Source organism: Sapajus apella, unplaced genomic scaffold (genome assembly GCF_009761245.1).
Source record: "Sapajus apella isolate SASKATOON/1434 unplaced genomic scaffold, GSC_monkey_1.0 scaffold6, whole genome shotgun sequence".
NCBI classification, from domain to species: domain Eukaryota; kingdom Metazoa; phylum Chordata; class Mammalia; order Primates; family Cebidae; genus Sapajus; species Sapajus apella.
The window spans coordinates 13,952,903-13,968,314 of NW_022436946.1; the positions used below are offsets into that span (position 1 = coordinate 13,952,903).

General features: G+C 40.4%; 1 protein-coding gene across 3 annotated transcripts in view; it reads right to left on the minus strand.

Annotated features, from left to right (window-relative positions):
* Nucleotides 1-15,412, minus strand: part of PDE7B (phosphodiesterase 7B) — a 326,468-nt gene that overhangs the window by 77,489 nt on the left and 233,567 nt on the right. For all 3 annotated transcript variants that reach the window (XM_032274704.1, XM_032274705.1, XM_032274703.1), the window contains one exon: nucleotides 4,725-4,808. In XM_032274704.1, coding sequence (XP_032130595.1) covers nucleotides 4,725-4,808 — 84 coding nt within the window. The remainder of the gene's footprint in view (nucleotides 1-4,724; nucleotides 4,809-15,412) is intronic.

Here is a 15,412-nt window from a genome sequence, read left to right on the forward strand (position 1 = left end):
ATCTTCATATATCTTAATATATAGATCTATCTATATAGATAGATCTTAAAATATGTTGTATATATAGATAGAAACACACACACAAGGTGAAATGGCTAAGTAAAGCTAAATATACCTCACATACTTACTTTTTGTGATGAGATCATTTAAAACCTACTCTGTTAGCAATTTTTCCAAGTATACACTTGTTATTAACTATAGACATTATATTGTACAATAGATCTTTTAAACCCATTCCTACATGTGATCTTTGAGAGACATTAAATTGAAGTACTCTTTTGTGGGAAAATCTATATAAGCAGTTGGCCTTGTAATTTAGTGTCCAAATCAGCACACTCTGGGAATGAAGGACAGCACTATTAATAAATACTCCCGAACAACATGTACAAACTAGGACTATGCCAGGCAAACCAAGAGTCACCTTATATGCAAATAATAGGCACATGAACATGGTAGTCCTGTGTTTCCCCCTGACCCAAATATGTGCTTCCCCTCCATGCAAAAATAATCTCTTCCAGAAGAATGTGCAATTAGAAATTTTAATTTTAAATTGGAATTTAAATAGAGGTTTCCTCTCTGTGTTTACTTCTGTTCATAAAAATTTACTCAACGTGAGTCCATTCTTGAAAGTAAAGCGATGGCACTGGAAATTTAACAGAAAAAAACATAAACAAAGATCAACAGATTGGACTGAATGTGCTTGTGGCTATGTCATAAAGGTCTCTTAAATCTGTTTAAAAAGATCTAAGTTAGGGGTTGGCAACCTTGTTCTATAAAGGCCATACGGTAAATATTTTGGGATTTGTGGCAGGGAGGAGTTGTGGACTACACAGTTTCTATTGTAACTACCTTGCCATTGTTTCAGTGACAGCAGTCATAGATGTCATATAAACAAATGGGCATGGCAATATCTTAGTGAAATTTTCTTAACCAAAATAGGCAGGAGAAGGGGACAGGTTTGGTGCCTAGTCATTTGTCCATTTCTGTTCTAGTTATCCATTTTAATGTCTAGAAACTTTGTTCTGGTCGAAGACAAGTAATTTTAGATTTTAATTCTGATATCCCCCACCCTCCTGTGACAGACTGGGGCTGTGACTAATGGGACCAGTGGGGAAATGCATTCACTATTTAGTATACATTTCTGCTCTTGTGTGCTCCAGTGATTCAATGCATATACCAAGGTGGGTGGATGAGGGACACCCACCCAGCAACACTTTGGAAAGGGGATGGCAGTTGTGTGGGTTTTGCTAAGCATTTTGGAAGGAAGGTTGCAGGGATGCAAAGCTGTGGAGTGATGGCTATGGTGATGTGGTTTTTCCTATAAATGGTTTTAAAAAAATCCTAGATTAGATTTTGCCGTGGGAGACAGAGCAAAACTGCAAGCACCCAAGGAGAATGAAGTTTGGGGTCTGTGCCTACACTGGGAAAGATTTGACTCAAAATTAAGGTAAGTGATCTAAAGAATCACTTTAAACTAGTTCAGCACTTATAGTGTAGAATAGGAATGAGCTGGTCAAAAGAAAAGTTCTAGGAGAAAATCCCCAAATGTCCCAAGATGTTTCCCTTTAGGCATAAAGCATACACTAACAACTCAGGCAAACCACAACAAGGATGTGAATGATATTAAAAAGAATTAAATAGACAGTGTATGACGTAGTAGGAGACATGACAACATATACCTGATGTGACTGTGCATAACACAGATGTTCATACCCCTCTGCTCCATGGTAAGAAACTGCTGTAATTGCAAACTAAGTTAGGAACCGTGGAGGGTGACCACAGTCATGTTACCTGTTCTAGTTTCCACTCACCAATGGGGTATATATATGGTACATTATACCAAGAGGTAAATAGTATCATAAATAAAGGAAAATCTTAGAGGTCTTGATTCCTATCTGTGTTGCTCAGTTAAATACAAGGGATATTAACAGTCATAGTTATTTAGTATAATGTTTTTGAGGAGACCCTTTAATAATTGGTAAGTTAACTATAATAAGTGATCAATAGCAATTATCTTTAGCATCTTATAGTCTATTTGGGGGTGTATTTGATATATAAAACCGGAGACAATATATAAAGCAAAATACACTAAAGGAAAATTAATATTGCCTCTGCAATATGTTACAGAGGAGACACGGTGAAAGAGTTATCTGGAATGGATGCTGAGGAGAGCCTAAAGGGAATTTAGGGTGGATGGCCAACACTGTCACTTAATGAGTGGAGGATTGTGAGCACCAAGTGGGGTGAAATGGGGGTGGAGGGGCAGGAAGCATCCAGGGCCAGGGAAATAAGGCTGAGGTTGAGCCCAGACACTCAGAAGTCCTGGAGGATCTCCAGCAGAGCGGGGAGGTAGGATAGCAGTTGCTGGCAGATGATCTCTTACATGGGGAACGCTGTGACACTGAAATATTATCAGCAGGCCAGGTGCGGTGGCTCATGCCTGTAATCCCGGCATTTTGGGAGGCCGAGGCAAGGGGATCACCTGTGGTCAGGAGTTCAAGACAAGCCTGACCAACATGGAGAAACCCTGTCTCTACTAAAAATACAAAATTAGCCGGGCGTGGTGGCTGGCACCTTTAATCCCAGCTACTCAGGAGGCTGAGGCAGGAGAATTGCTTGAGCCCAGGAGACGGAGGTTGCAGTGAGCTGAGATTATGCCATTGCACTTCAGCCTGGACAACAAGAGCAAAGCTCCATCTCAAAAAAAAAAAAAAAAAGGAAATATTTTCTACAATGAGTTTCTCTTTAAATGTTATTTATTTTTGCAGTTGTTTTTCAGATTGCAAATTGTAAAACAAAAAAAGAAAAAAGTGTTACAGAATCCTCTAATAGAGATATTTCACTGTCCCCACCTGCAAAGATAACCATCATTAGCAGTAAAGTTGCTTATTGACACTGGGATTAAAGTTTTAAAATAATCATTGGAAACTTTGGAGTTATAAACAGAAATATCCCCTTATTTTCCTAATTCCTTTATGGTTCATGAACTGACACTATTGGAAAGAGACCTTTTGGCTGTTTTTTCCCTCTGACTTTCAAAATGGGATGCTGTTGGAGAGTTCTGGTCTATATGAAACAGAGAAATGGAACCCCTTGCTCATCCTTGTCCTGCTTAGAGAAACCACAAGCCTAGGACCTGGAAATCCATTCAGTCTAGAGACTGTCAAAGTTGTAACTTCTGTGGGTAGCTGGGACAGCTTATTCAGGGTCATAAGGAAAGGTCAGAAAGACCATTAGAGCTCCCGCAGGCCATATCCCATATTGCATTGGTCTAATGGTTCAACTCTGTCTTCCAAAAGCATTTTTGAGGGTCTGGGTAGCAAAGGTTATCTCTAGTGTGGAAAGAATTACTCCAAGTCTCTGTGTCCCTGAAAGTGCTAAAAAAAAAAAAAACCTCCAAAAAACAAAACAAACAAACAAATGAAAACAGACATTGTACATTGATATGGGAGGTTAACAAGCCAGGAGAAACACAAACATGGCCACCTCCTATTGGTCTTTCAAAGATCGAAGGATCAGAAATAACAAGTTCTAATTTTGCCTAGTAATTTCCAGGGGTTGAAGTAAATCAAATTACCTCTTTAGCTGAGAGTATTTATGTCAAAGGAAAGTAATATTGTATGGGTATAATCCAGCACTTTGAAATTTATAGATGGGAAGTGATATGAGAACCAAACACTGAAAATCTTGGAGCAAATTGTGAAATTTATCCACTTTCTCTTTCACCTCCCTGACAAGTCTAAAGTGAAGGATGATTATGATGGTTATAAGACATGAAATCTGGAGAGATGACCGGTTACTGGTTTGGGTGTGCAAAGGAACAAATAATTATGGACCAAAGGTTGAGCAAAACTCCCGATGAGGAGTAGCTTATGGAGGGGAGGGTAGAAGCCCATGACCTTGTGAGGCTCAAGGGAGAAAGCAGCAAGTGCTTTGGATTTGGCCATGGTGAAGAGTTTTACCAGGAATGCAAGAATATACCTCGAGGATGTATATTAGATAAAGAAGTGAGAATTCCATAACAGGTAGGTTACTAAGGGTTACTCTAGAAGAGGTTTCCCTGTGGGGGTTTAAAAAGAAAATGGAATCTCACCGAGTCTAGTTCTGGCTGAAGGTAGAAAGAATGCACTGGAAAATGAAAATAGTAGCTTCCCTGTATAGGGCATCACAGTTTTTAAGACTTTTTATAAAAAAAAAATTTGTTCTTTTTGAGACAGGCTGGAGGGCAGTGGTGCATTCTTGGCTCACTGCAGCCTCACCTTCCTGGGATCAAGCTATTCTCTCACCTTGGCCCCCAAGTAGCTGGGACTACAGGCATGCGCCACCATGCCTAGCTAATTTTTTGATTTGTTTTATAAAGCTAAGGTCTCACTATGTTGCCTTGGCTGTTCTCAAACTTCTGGGCTCAAGCAATCCTCCTGCCTTTGCCTCCCAAACTGCTGGGATTACAGACGTGATCCAGAACGCCCGACCAGAGATTTATACTTTTAACGCTGACCCGATCTCATTTGACCCTCACTGAAGCTCTGAGAGGTAGGGCAGGGCCAGAATTACTTCACTTGTGAGGAAATTCAAAGACAAAGGGTTAAGTTCCAGTTGGCAGAAGAGAGATTCAGGAAGGATGGCAGACCCCGGAAGGTTTTGAAGTTCAGAGGGAAATGAGGATATTTTTTTTCTTTTTGAAGAAAACGTTTGTTCCTTTCCAGGTACACTTGATTACTCACTGTTAAGTAGGCGGAAGTCAATGAATGGGTAGGAGCCGCGGCGTTCAGCAGGAAACCCCGACTGACCCCTTAGTCGTACATCTCCTAGAAAACAGAAAATCCAAACAAAGGCTTGAAAACATTGCCACGTGTGTTCACTTTTCCCCTGTAAATCCTCTGTGAAACCAACCCCAGATGTCAGGAGAAAAATGATTCCCTTTCACCATGCTGATGAGAGTGCTATGTGGAAAGGGATATTTAATGCTGAGGGTAATGAAGTTGGCAATACGCTAACAAGGAACCACTGGTCTCTTGCATGTGTTTGAAGACGGGTCTCTGAAAATCACAGCGACTTACAAAGTTCCATAGTCTTTTTATGTTTCCCAGGATCACAAAGACAAAGTCTCTCAATCCAGAAAGACAAATGGCAGGTTGCACTGTAGCTTTCGTTCTTAGAAGTGTTAATCACCCAGACTGTAATTTCTCTTGGTTCCGGCACAACTGTTCTCTGACTGGCATCTGCTTTCCTTGTTTCCAGAGTGTATCATTGATGGGCTTTAGAATCGGCTCAAAGGCTAGCCTTGCTCCAGGCACTTGGCCACTCTTGCACATAGGACAATCTGTAGAGTTTCTAGTACTTATTTATTTGTAGGTTTTCTTTACTATTTAATATTTGTGTTCACTTTCCTTTTTGGTGTGTGTCCTGCCTTTCTGACTAGGGGAGGTAAGGGATTAGAGTGGAAAGAGCATGGACTTTAAAACAAGGTAGGTCTTGGAGAAACCTGGCCCAGACGCTTGCTACCTGTGTGATCTTGGCAGGTGTATTTCTCTAAGCCTCAGACGCCTCATTTATAAAATGAAGTTAAGATGCACTTCGAAGTGTCCTTGTCAGAGAACCTAAAACAATACTCACTGCCTGGCAATAAATGCTGGTTTACTTCCTTCTAAACTCCTGCAAAGCAGGAATCATGCATATCATGTTATTTACATTTCTCCATAGCACTTTGAATGCTGTCTGGTACTTAGTGGATTCTAAGTGAATGTTCTCTGTTGACAGGAGTAGAAATAAAGACCAAAGTCACCAGTTATTAAATATAATAAGGAATTAGAGGTAGAAATACATGAGACATAATCTATCTCTGGAAGAACTGAATCAGGGAAGGTTTTAATTCCAGTAGTAATGGGTTCACTCCCATAAATCACCTTTTTCCCAAACTAAGGTGGTACTGGGGTCCCAGTCTGGGAGCTGAAAGGAAGAACAATCCTCTCTCTCCTCCTTTCTAATTCCTGGAATTACTCAGGGCCTGGGTGAGAGCCCCGTCCGCGGCAACTCATGCAACTGATGTACTTAAAATGTCCCTCACAGATGGGCCTTGAGTGTACTTGGGGTTGTAAAGTGCAAGCCATGAGCTCTTGGGCTGTTCTCTGCTTTCAATTTTATATTGGTGCCTTCTTTAATGCTTCATATAATCTGATATTACATAGCCATATTGATATGAAAGAATATTGTAATTTATCCATAAATGTTATAAACCAAAGTGAGAGGAAGAGGAAATAGATGGAAAAGTATTTTTATGGGTACGAATATAGACTTACCTCAATGAGGGTAATGCTGTTAGCTTTAGAAAAATGTACTTAGGCATTTTGCTATGGGGTGGCTGGTCAATAGCTAAAGGAAAGCTACCAAGAAGAGTTGAAGTGTTTCTCTCTTCTCAGTAGTTGTCTTGAACACCCTATGTTTACAGAGCACTTTCACAACATCACAATACATTTATTTTCTTGTTTTTCTCACTGGATCTTCATAATAACCCTGTGAGGAGAGGAACCATTATTCTCTTTACTTTATAAGTGAGAAAATAGAGGCTCAGAGAAGAATGGTTGTGAAGGACTACTATTTGCTCTATAGTCCCAGGTAAGGACACAAGCCCCTAAAGTCCTGAGATAGTAAATATTTATGGACTTTAATTGAGCTAAGTTTATGGTGCTTTCAGCTTATAATCACCAGGGCTAGCACTTAAATCTAGGCTGCTAGACATCATAGGCAAAGTTCTCTTTGCAGTACCATTGGTCTCTAAGCTTATGTTTTGAAACACACACCTTGACAGGCAGGGTGGCTCACACCTGTAATGCCAGCACTTTGGGAGGCTGAGGTGGGTGGATCACCTGAGGTCAGGAGTTCAAGACCAGCCTGACCAACATGAAGAAACCCCATCCCTACTAAAATTACAAAACCAGATGGGCGGGGTAGCACGTGCCTGTAATCCCAGCTACTTGGGAGGCTGAGGCAGGAGAATCTCTTGAATCTAGGAGGTGGAGGTTGTGGTGAACCGAGGTCGCGCCATTGCACTCCAGCCTGGGCAACAAGAGCGAAACTCTGTCTCAAAAAAAGGAAAAAAAAGAAAGAAACACACACCTTATGGAGTATGTAGGTGCAGACCTGGTTTTTAAAATGAAAAAAGAAATGAAAATCTTAGATCCTCACATAAAAGTTGTAGTTTTGATATCAGTTGAGAAAATGCAGCATGTTAAAAGGATATAACAGACTTGCTGATTTTAAATAAATTTATGTTTTATAATGATAAGAGGGACACATACGGTAAAAACGATGCATGGAGGAGACTGTATATGTTTTGTCTACAAAGCTGGCTGGGCTGTGGATGTGCTGACCTGTTGCTGTAATCTCATGGGCTCCTTCCAGTTCACCTTCTGGAAATCACTTCTCCATTAGTATTTTCTTCTCAGCATCACCAAAGAGTTCTTCTTCACTTTGTAGTTATGAGGCTACCATTTCCCCAGAAAATGTCTATGTAATATTGATGAACATTTTAACGCCTGTGACAGGAGTCTTCCTGGTGTCTGCCTGAGAGTCTAAGGCAGAGGAGGCCCATTATCATGTAAGGTTTTAGATTTAGGGAAACTGAGGAAGAGTACCCTGTGGCCGAATGGATGAAGGGAGGGCAACACACTGGGAACCTGGGGGCTCCTGTACTGAGAGGACCAGCATTTTGCCATCTTGGGTAACCTTGGATAAATCAATAATCACTTTGAAGTCCAGTTGTCTAATATTCCAATTGCATAAATCATAGCACTTCTGTCTACATTACAGAGTTGTAAGGAAATTATAAGGTATGTGAAAATATGGTAGTTAACATTCATTGAATACTTACACTGTGCAGCATTTTACATGTATTATCTCACATCATCAACCCAACAACCCAAAGTAGGTATTATTATTTGACTGTTTTGCAGATGAGGAAACAAAGCCAATGGAAATTTGATAATTTGTTTGGGCTTATAGAGCTACTAAGTGCAACCTTGTGTTGAAACTCAGAACTGACTTGAAACCTCATGTTCTTAACCACTCTCCTATATTATTAAGATGAAAAATTATTTAAACAGATCAGCATTAAATTTTTCTTACATAATACATGCTTTGATTGCCCTTTGCCAATAAACCGAATATACAGTCATCATGATTTGTGGAAAAAGAATACCAGGAGAATCCCACTCCCTTGATGAGTTCAAGGTTCAGTCGAAGAGCAGTTAAATGGAAATGAGCTGTTTAAGTAAGACAACCAAATCCTGTTCTGGGTCAACAAGGAATGTATTACTTTCAAGTAAGAAGGCAATTATTAAAAATATTCTTCAGCAGAACTGAAATTAGCTGGCAACAAATTTTCACATTGCATCCTACTTTTGGGAAGAAGAGACAAATAACAATGGAGCCAGATGAGAGCAAAGATACCTAAACAAGCAAACAAACCCAAACAAATCAGCAATAACAAATAAGGAAACCATACCTGGAAGATTCCATTTCCGTGCTGACACTGTCCGTAACTACAATTGCACTTTGAGAAGCTGATTCCTCATAAACCTAACAATACCCCTTGGTGTAGTAAATAATCATTTTCTAAAGGATGAAACCATGTTAAAAATACTAGTAGAGCAGGAGGCAGGATAATTGTAATCATGCTAACAATGCATCTGAGAAATTTCATAACATAAAAACAATTCAATACAAACAAACCAGACTTTCCTGATCTTAAGCATTCTACTTAATGGAAGCACTCATGTAGTAAGATTTATGTTTTAACTGTACATTTCTAATATAGAAAGTTTTCTTTCCTTCTCCCTGCCTTGAGGAGCCCGTTCTGATACTAAATTGCTTTAATACTGGTGGGAAGAGAGAATTAACTGAGTAAAAACAGTCCTCAGAGGAGCACAGGCCACTGGGCTGTTGTCCGAGGGACAGAACAAGCGGTGTCCTGCCGAGCTGCTTTTCCTGGCCCGGGGTCTCAGGCAATCATCTATTTACCTAAGGCCTTATACCAAGCTAAACAATTATTTTGACTATTCATTAAGCCCTTGTTTAACTTAAGCAGCTTGTGTTTTTTTTCTCTTCTGGCAAATGAAAGGTGCCGTGGAAGCTGGTAGGAAGCGTTGACAGCCCAGAGTCATGTCCCCAGTCTCTTCTTATTGTGTTCCAAAAGGAAACAAACAGCAGGGGCATTCTGATTTTGAAAGGGCTGCTGCTTTTTTGCTCCTTCAGGCTGACAACATAACATGTCATCCCCTGGACTGAAGGCTGCAGACAGGCCCAGAGCTGAGCCGAATTGCCCTAGGAGCCTTGACCCGATGACAGCCCCTCACCCTCCCTGGGGACATGGCTCCGGAATGGACCTCTTGCTTACTTGGCCTCTCGTACTGCCTCTGGTTAATAAAAGCTTGTGCTAGGGAGCAGACGTCTATGTGGCCTCTTATGTAACTGGCAAAGAGGATGGAGACTCTGATGGTGATGACAACTTACAGTCGCTGAAACATGGGCCATGTGACAAGAACCAGACTCTGGCCCCCATTGTGTTGTGTCAAGGTCATTTCAGGGTGTGAGGAAAAGACGTCAGAGAGGGACAGAGCAGTAACTACTGTGCTCTCATGGCATCTGAGATGAATGAAGAAGACAGTGACATTCTTGGCATAAACAGGTTGCATGGAACATAGGCTAGAGATTCATAGCAGGGGGGTCACTGAGGAACCAGGAAGACGAGATAGGGCTGGTGTCAGCAAGATGAAGTTGCAAAGCAGCCCAAATATGGTGGAAAGAAGCAGCTCTCACTAAAGGTATTCCTTTGAGTTTGCTGAGCACATTACTAATTCATGTCACTGCTACCACTTGCAAAATAGAGAAAACCCAGATCCTAAATCTCAGACAAGAACTTTCACCATACTGCACGCCTCAGCTGGAAGCTTTGTTTATTTCAGCTGACTACTCTCCAAATTAACTAAGTGAATGATTTCTCCTAAGATGTTTATCTGGCCTAAAAGAGAGGAGGAAGGTTGTGCAATTTAAGCACTCCACAGATTTATGGGATAGCACAAGCAGCCAGTTCAGATAACTCAGGCAGAGATTATTGTTCTGAGTACCGTGATCTTACAGGAGGGACCCAAGATGGCTGATTAGACCCAAATTTCCCCCCTGTGGATGTTCAGTCTTCTACTTTATTGAGTGAGGCTGGGCCTGTCTGGTCACTAAGGACCATGTGCTGAACTGGCTAAATAGGAGGCTTCCTGTCTGCTGGTCTGTTTCACTAGCTGACTATTCCTGGGCTGTTGGTGAGAGAGCTTTGTATGTAGAAAAGAGGCAAACCATGAGTTAAGTCGTCCAGAAACCACAGTTTTGGCAAAAGGAATGAAATACAATTTTCTTTATATGTGAAAAAATGTTCTTTCTTCTCTTCTAAAAAAATCTTGATTTTTACATCAAAATCAGAGAAAACGGAAATTTAACCAAATTAGCGTTGCCAAACTATGCTGTACTACCTTGCATCTTTAGCTTAGAATGATTACTTTGTGACAAATTGCATTTTGGAATCTGAATGCTGCAAAAGTGAAAATATAAATGGTAGTGTGTTCATTTTCTAAAGAAGGTAAGGCAGGTTTTTACTCAGACTAGTGTCAACAAGAGCTATCCTCATTTTTGAGCTTGATAGTTTTTCAGAGGGAAAATGAGAAAAAAGTAAGCTTCAATCACCAGAAACACAGGAGTCTCATAAAAAAAGATATTGAACAAGAAGCAGCAGGAATGCCTAAGGAGAACTTCAAGAGGCTGTAAAAGAACTTAAAAGAACACAAAGACATGTCTTCTTACAAAGTTTGGGTAGAAGGAGAACAACTTGAAGAGGTCACTCTTGGGGACTTAGGCAATCTGGATCTACCTTCAGTAACAAAAACACGGTGGGACTAAGATTTCGCATCGTTCATGTATTTCTGGGATAATACTTTTCATCTTCAGAATCCCAACAAAGCAAAATTTGTTGCTTTTTAGAAGTGCATTATATATAAAGTGCTTAGCACAGTGCCTGGCACATAAGTAGCTAGGGTTCTTACTTAGTTACCATTCTGATATTCTGAGTTCCTTTCTGCCCTGCCCCCACCCTGGCTCCTTGATTGTTGGTGTTTTTAGAAGGATTTTCTAAGTGTCAGGATCTGTTTGAAGGGCTTTATGTGTATGAGTGCCTTTAGTCCTCGTGACAAACCCTAGACATAGGTGTGTATATCATCCCCACTGTCCTGAGGTGAACAGAGAACTTATAAAGTGACCATATTGGGATTCCAGGCCAGGTGCCCTCGGGAGCCCTTGCTCTCTAAAGCACTCCTGCTTGTGGCCAGCGTCTCTATTCTCCACAACAGAGACCAGGGATGACTATGCATGATGTAATTCACAGGTCCCTTTGGTCTTCCCAGGGTGTGTTTCTTCTCTCTTTGCTGGACATGCCAGGGTTAAAAACAGTGAGCACCAAAATCATGTCCTGAGGAAAGCCGAACATGTATCCTGGTGCTTCTTCACAGCAACATTATAAGCCCAGGACAACAGGTGTGCTGTGGACCACAGCCTGGGATCTGTGAACCCTCAGGGGCGCAGGTTAGACTATTGGGAGATACAGACTCCACTGGTGGATGTCTAGGTGTCTTGCAGGTAGGTAGAACATTTAGGTGTGGGAGTCAGCAAAGGAGCCAGTTCTAGGGCAGGCTCGAAGGGGATCCTAGACTAATTCAGTTCATTTCAACAAATGCTTATGCAAAACATTATGCAAAGTATTGAAAAGTAGGTGAGGAAAAGGGAAATGCAAAAGCTCATAAGATGTCCTCTTGGCACTCAGATAATTAACAATCTAGAAGGGAGTCACATAAGTGAGTCGATATGGTATAAGCTAGGAGAAGTCTCACTTGCAATGATACTGAAATATTTGGGTTTGGGTTCCTTTCTCAAGCATTGTGAGGCTTTATGACTTTATATGGATGAGTAACTTGAAAATGTCTGGGTTTAAATGGCTCCCTAGCAATTCTGTAAAGTGTTCTCATTAGAATTGAAAGAAAATCATTTACTGTTGAATTTTAAAATTAAATATAATTTGTACATTTAAAAGGCCTTCTCCTCCTAGGTTGATGATTGAAGATTTGACTTAGACTCTTACACTGTGTCTCCAGTAAGCAGATTTCTCTGAGTTTTAGGCCAACGATTTGAATTAATAATGCTCTTTTCAGAAACGAATGTCATTAGGAAAAGATGTTCTTCCAATCTGTAGTGCGTCCTAACTCCCCTTTTTGAGTGTCCATTTTCTTTGTAGCCTACTCTCTCTTCTTCTTCCTTCTCTCTCTTCTCTTCCCTTACCTCTCTTCCTGTATATGTATATTTTTCCAGGAACAAAAGAGAGTTATATTGTGTTGTAAAACTTACAATATTCTTCACCTCGCCAGGGAGGTTGCTGTGAGGTTCCCTTAAGGGATGATGTTGATCTGAGAGCTGGTAAATGAACAGGAGTTAATTTAAGGTGAACATCTGTTGTCTTGGCTGGCGTAATTAGTCATAGTGCCACCTTCACACTCACAAGTATTCTGCTTTAGAGCATACCTTGCATGGTCACCCTGAGTGCAGCAGTCTAGGCTGTGGGGACATATTCAGAGGAACTGTGGCAGGATGATGGCTTTTCAGAGAGACCATAACAAAGCCAAGTGTGACATGGCAGGGTGAGGAATGGTACAAAATGAGGCTGGAGAATCGTCAGGATTTTGTAGGATAAGTTCTAAAGGATGACTTTAGCAGATGTAGGATGACTAAAGAAGACTTAGGATGACTTAAGAGAATTCCTAAGAGAATTAGAAAGTCATGAAATGATTTTAATGGAACGATAATGCATTCAGGTTTGCATATTAAAAACAACTTTGGGTGCAGTATGGAGAAGGGAATGGAGGGGTAAAGAATGGCTAGGTAGGAGATCATTTTAAGAGTCCAGGTGAGAAAAGACAGTAGTTTGGGGTAGGGTGCTGATGCTGGCAGAGGGAAGTGAATAGATTTTAGAGATGTTTAGGAAGTAAAGCTGACATGATGTGGTGAGAAATTTCATATGAGGCCAGAGGGAGAGGTAAGTATCAAGGATCATTTCTAGATTTCTGGCTTGCAGATGACTCATTGTACAAGTCACAGAAAAGGGGAATTCTAGAAGGACCCATTTTGTGGAAAGAAGTGCATGCACTCAAGAGATTTCAAAGGAAAAACCGCAAGTAGACAGTTGGACATATGGGTCTGCGGTTTAGGGGTAATTTCTGGGATGGAGATACAAATTTGTAAATCAAATAAAGCTATGGGTCATCATGAAGCTGCCCAGGAAATGATGTAAGAAGTGAATAGGTCTAGCAACCAGCCTTGAGTATCTGTAACATTTAATGACTTGGAGGAGGAGGAGTCTGTAAAGCAGAAGAGGCAGTCACAGAGATAGGAGGAAAAGCAGAATTGTGTCATGAAAGGGAATGCCTCAAGAGCAAGGGAGTGGTTTCCAGATAGAATGTGTGGAAGAAGCACAAGTGAAATGGTGATTGAACAAAGTCCATTGGATTTAGCTGAGTGACTGAAGTAAGAGAGAGAGAAGGATGGTCCTTTGGGCATCACATGGAGTTGGGGAATAAGGAAGGTTTTATTTAGGAGATGATACTTAAATGGATCTTGAATAAGTAAAATTTCAAAAAGAAGCATTTTATTGTACTGGCTTGCAGATGGTCAATTATGGTAACTGAAATGACATTCTTAAAAAGAAAATTATGCTGATCTTAAGAATAATCAGAATCCCTAAAAATAATAGTAATCTCTAAAATATTAATATATTATTTGATTATTAATATAGAACATATATATTTAGGTTAATTTAAGGTGAACATATGTTGTCTTGGCTGGCGTAATTAGTCGTAGTGCCACCTTCACACTCACAAGTATTCTGCTTTAGAACATACCTTGTGCTTCATCCCAGGGATGCAAGGCTGGTTCAACATACACAAGTCTATAAACGTAATTTACCACATAAACAGAACCAAAGACAAAAACCACATGATTATCTCAATTGATGCAGAGAAGGCCTTTGACAAAATCCAACAGCCCTTTATGCTAAAAACCCTCAATAAACTAGGTATTGACGGAACATATCTCAAAATAATAAAAGCTATTTAAAACAAACCAACAGCCAATATACTGAATGGGAAAAAACTGGAAGCATTCCCTTTGAAATCTGGCACTAGACAAGGATGCCCTCTCTCACCACTCCTATTCAATATGGTACTGGAAGTTCTAGCCAGAGCAATCAGGCAAGAAAAAGAAATAAAGGTATTCAAATAGGAAAGGAGGAAGTCAAATTGTCTCTATTTGCAAATGACATGATTGTATATCTAGAAGACCCCATTGTCTCAGCCCCAAATCTCCTGAAACTGATAAGCAAGTTCAGCAAAGTCTCAGGATACAAAATCAATGTGCAAAAATCACAAGCATTCCTATACACCAATAACAGACTTAAAGAGAGCCAAATCAAGAATGAAATGCCATTCACAATTGCTACAAAGAGAGTAAAATACCTAGGAATACAACTAACAAGGAACGTAAAGGACCTCTTCAAGGAGAACTACAAATCACTGCTCAACGAAATAAGAGAGGACACAAACAGATGGAGAAACATTCCATGTTCATGGTTAGGAAGAATCAATATTGTGAAAATGGCCATACTCCCCAATGTAATTTACAGATTCAACACTATCCCCATCAAGCTACCAATGACCTTCTTCACAGAACTGGAAAAAAACACCTTAAACTTCATATGGAACCAAAAGAGAGCCCGCATAGCCAAGTCAATTCTAAGCAAAAAGAACAAAGTGGGAGGCATCACACTACCGGACTTCAAACTATACTACAAGGCTACAGTAGTCAAAACAGCATGGTACTGGTACCAAAACAGAGATATAGACCAATGGAACAGAACAGAGGTCTTGGAGGCAACACAACATACCTACAACCATCTGATCTTTGACAAACCTGACAAAAAGAAGCAATGGGGAAAGGATTCCCTGTTTAATAAATGGTGTTGGGAAAGCTGGCTAGCCATGTGCAGAAAGCAGAAACTGGATTCCTTCCTGACACATTACACTAAAATTAACTCCAGATGGATTAAAGACTTAAACATAAGACCTAACACCATAAAAATCCTAGAAGAAAATCTAGGCAAAACCATTCAGGACATAGGCGTCGGCAAGGACTTCATGACCAAAACACCAAAAACATTGGCAACAAAAGCCAAAATAGACAAATGGGACCTAATCAAACTCACAGCTTCTGCACGGCAAAAGAAACAGTCATTAGAGTGAATCGGCAACCAACAGAATGGGAAAAAATTTTT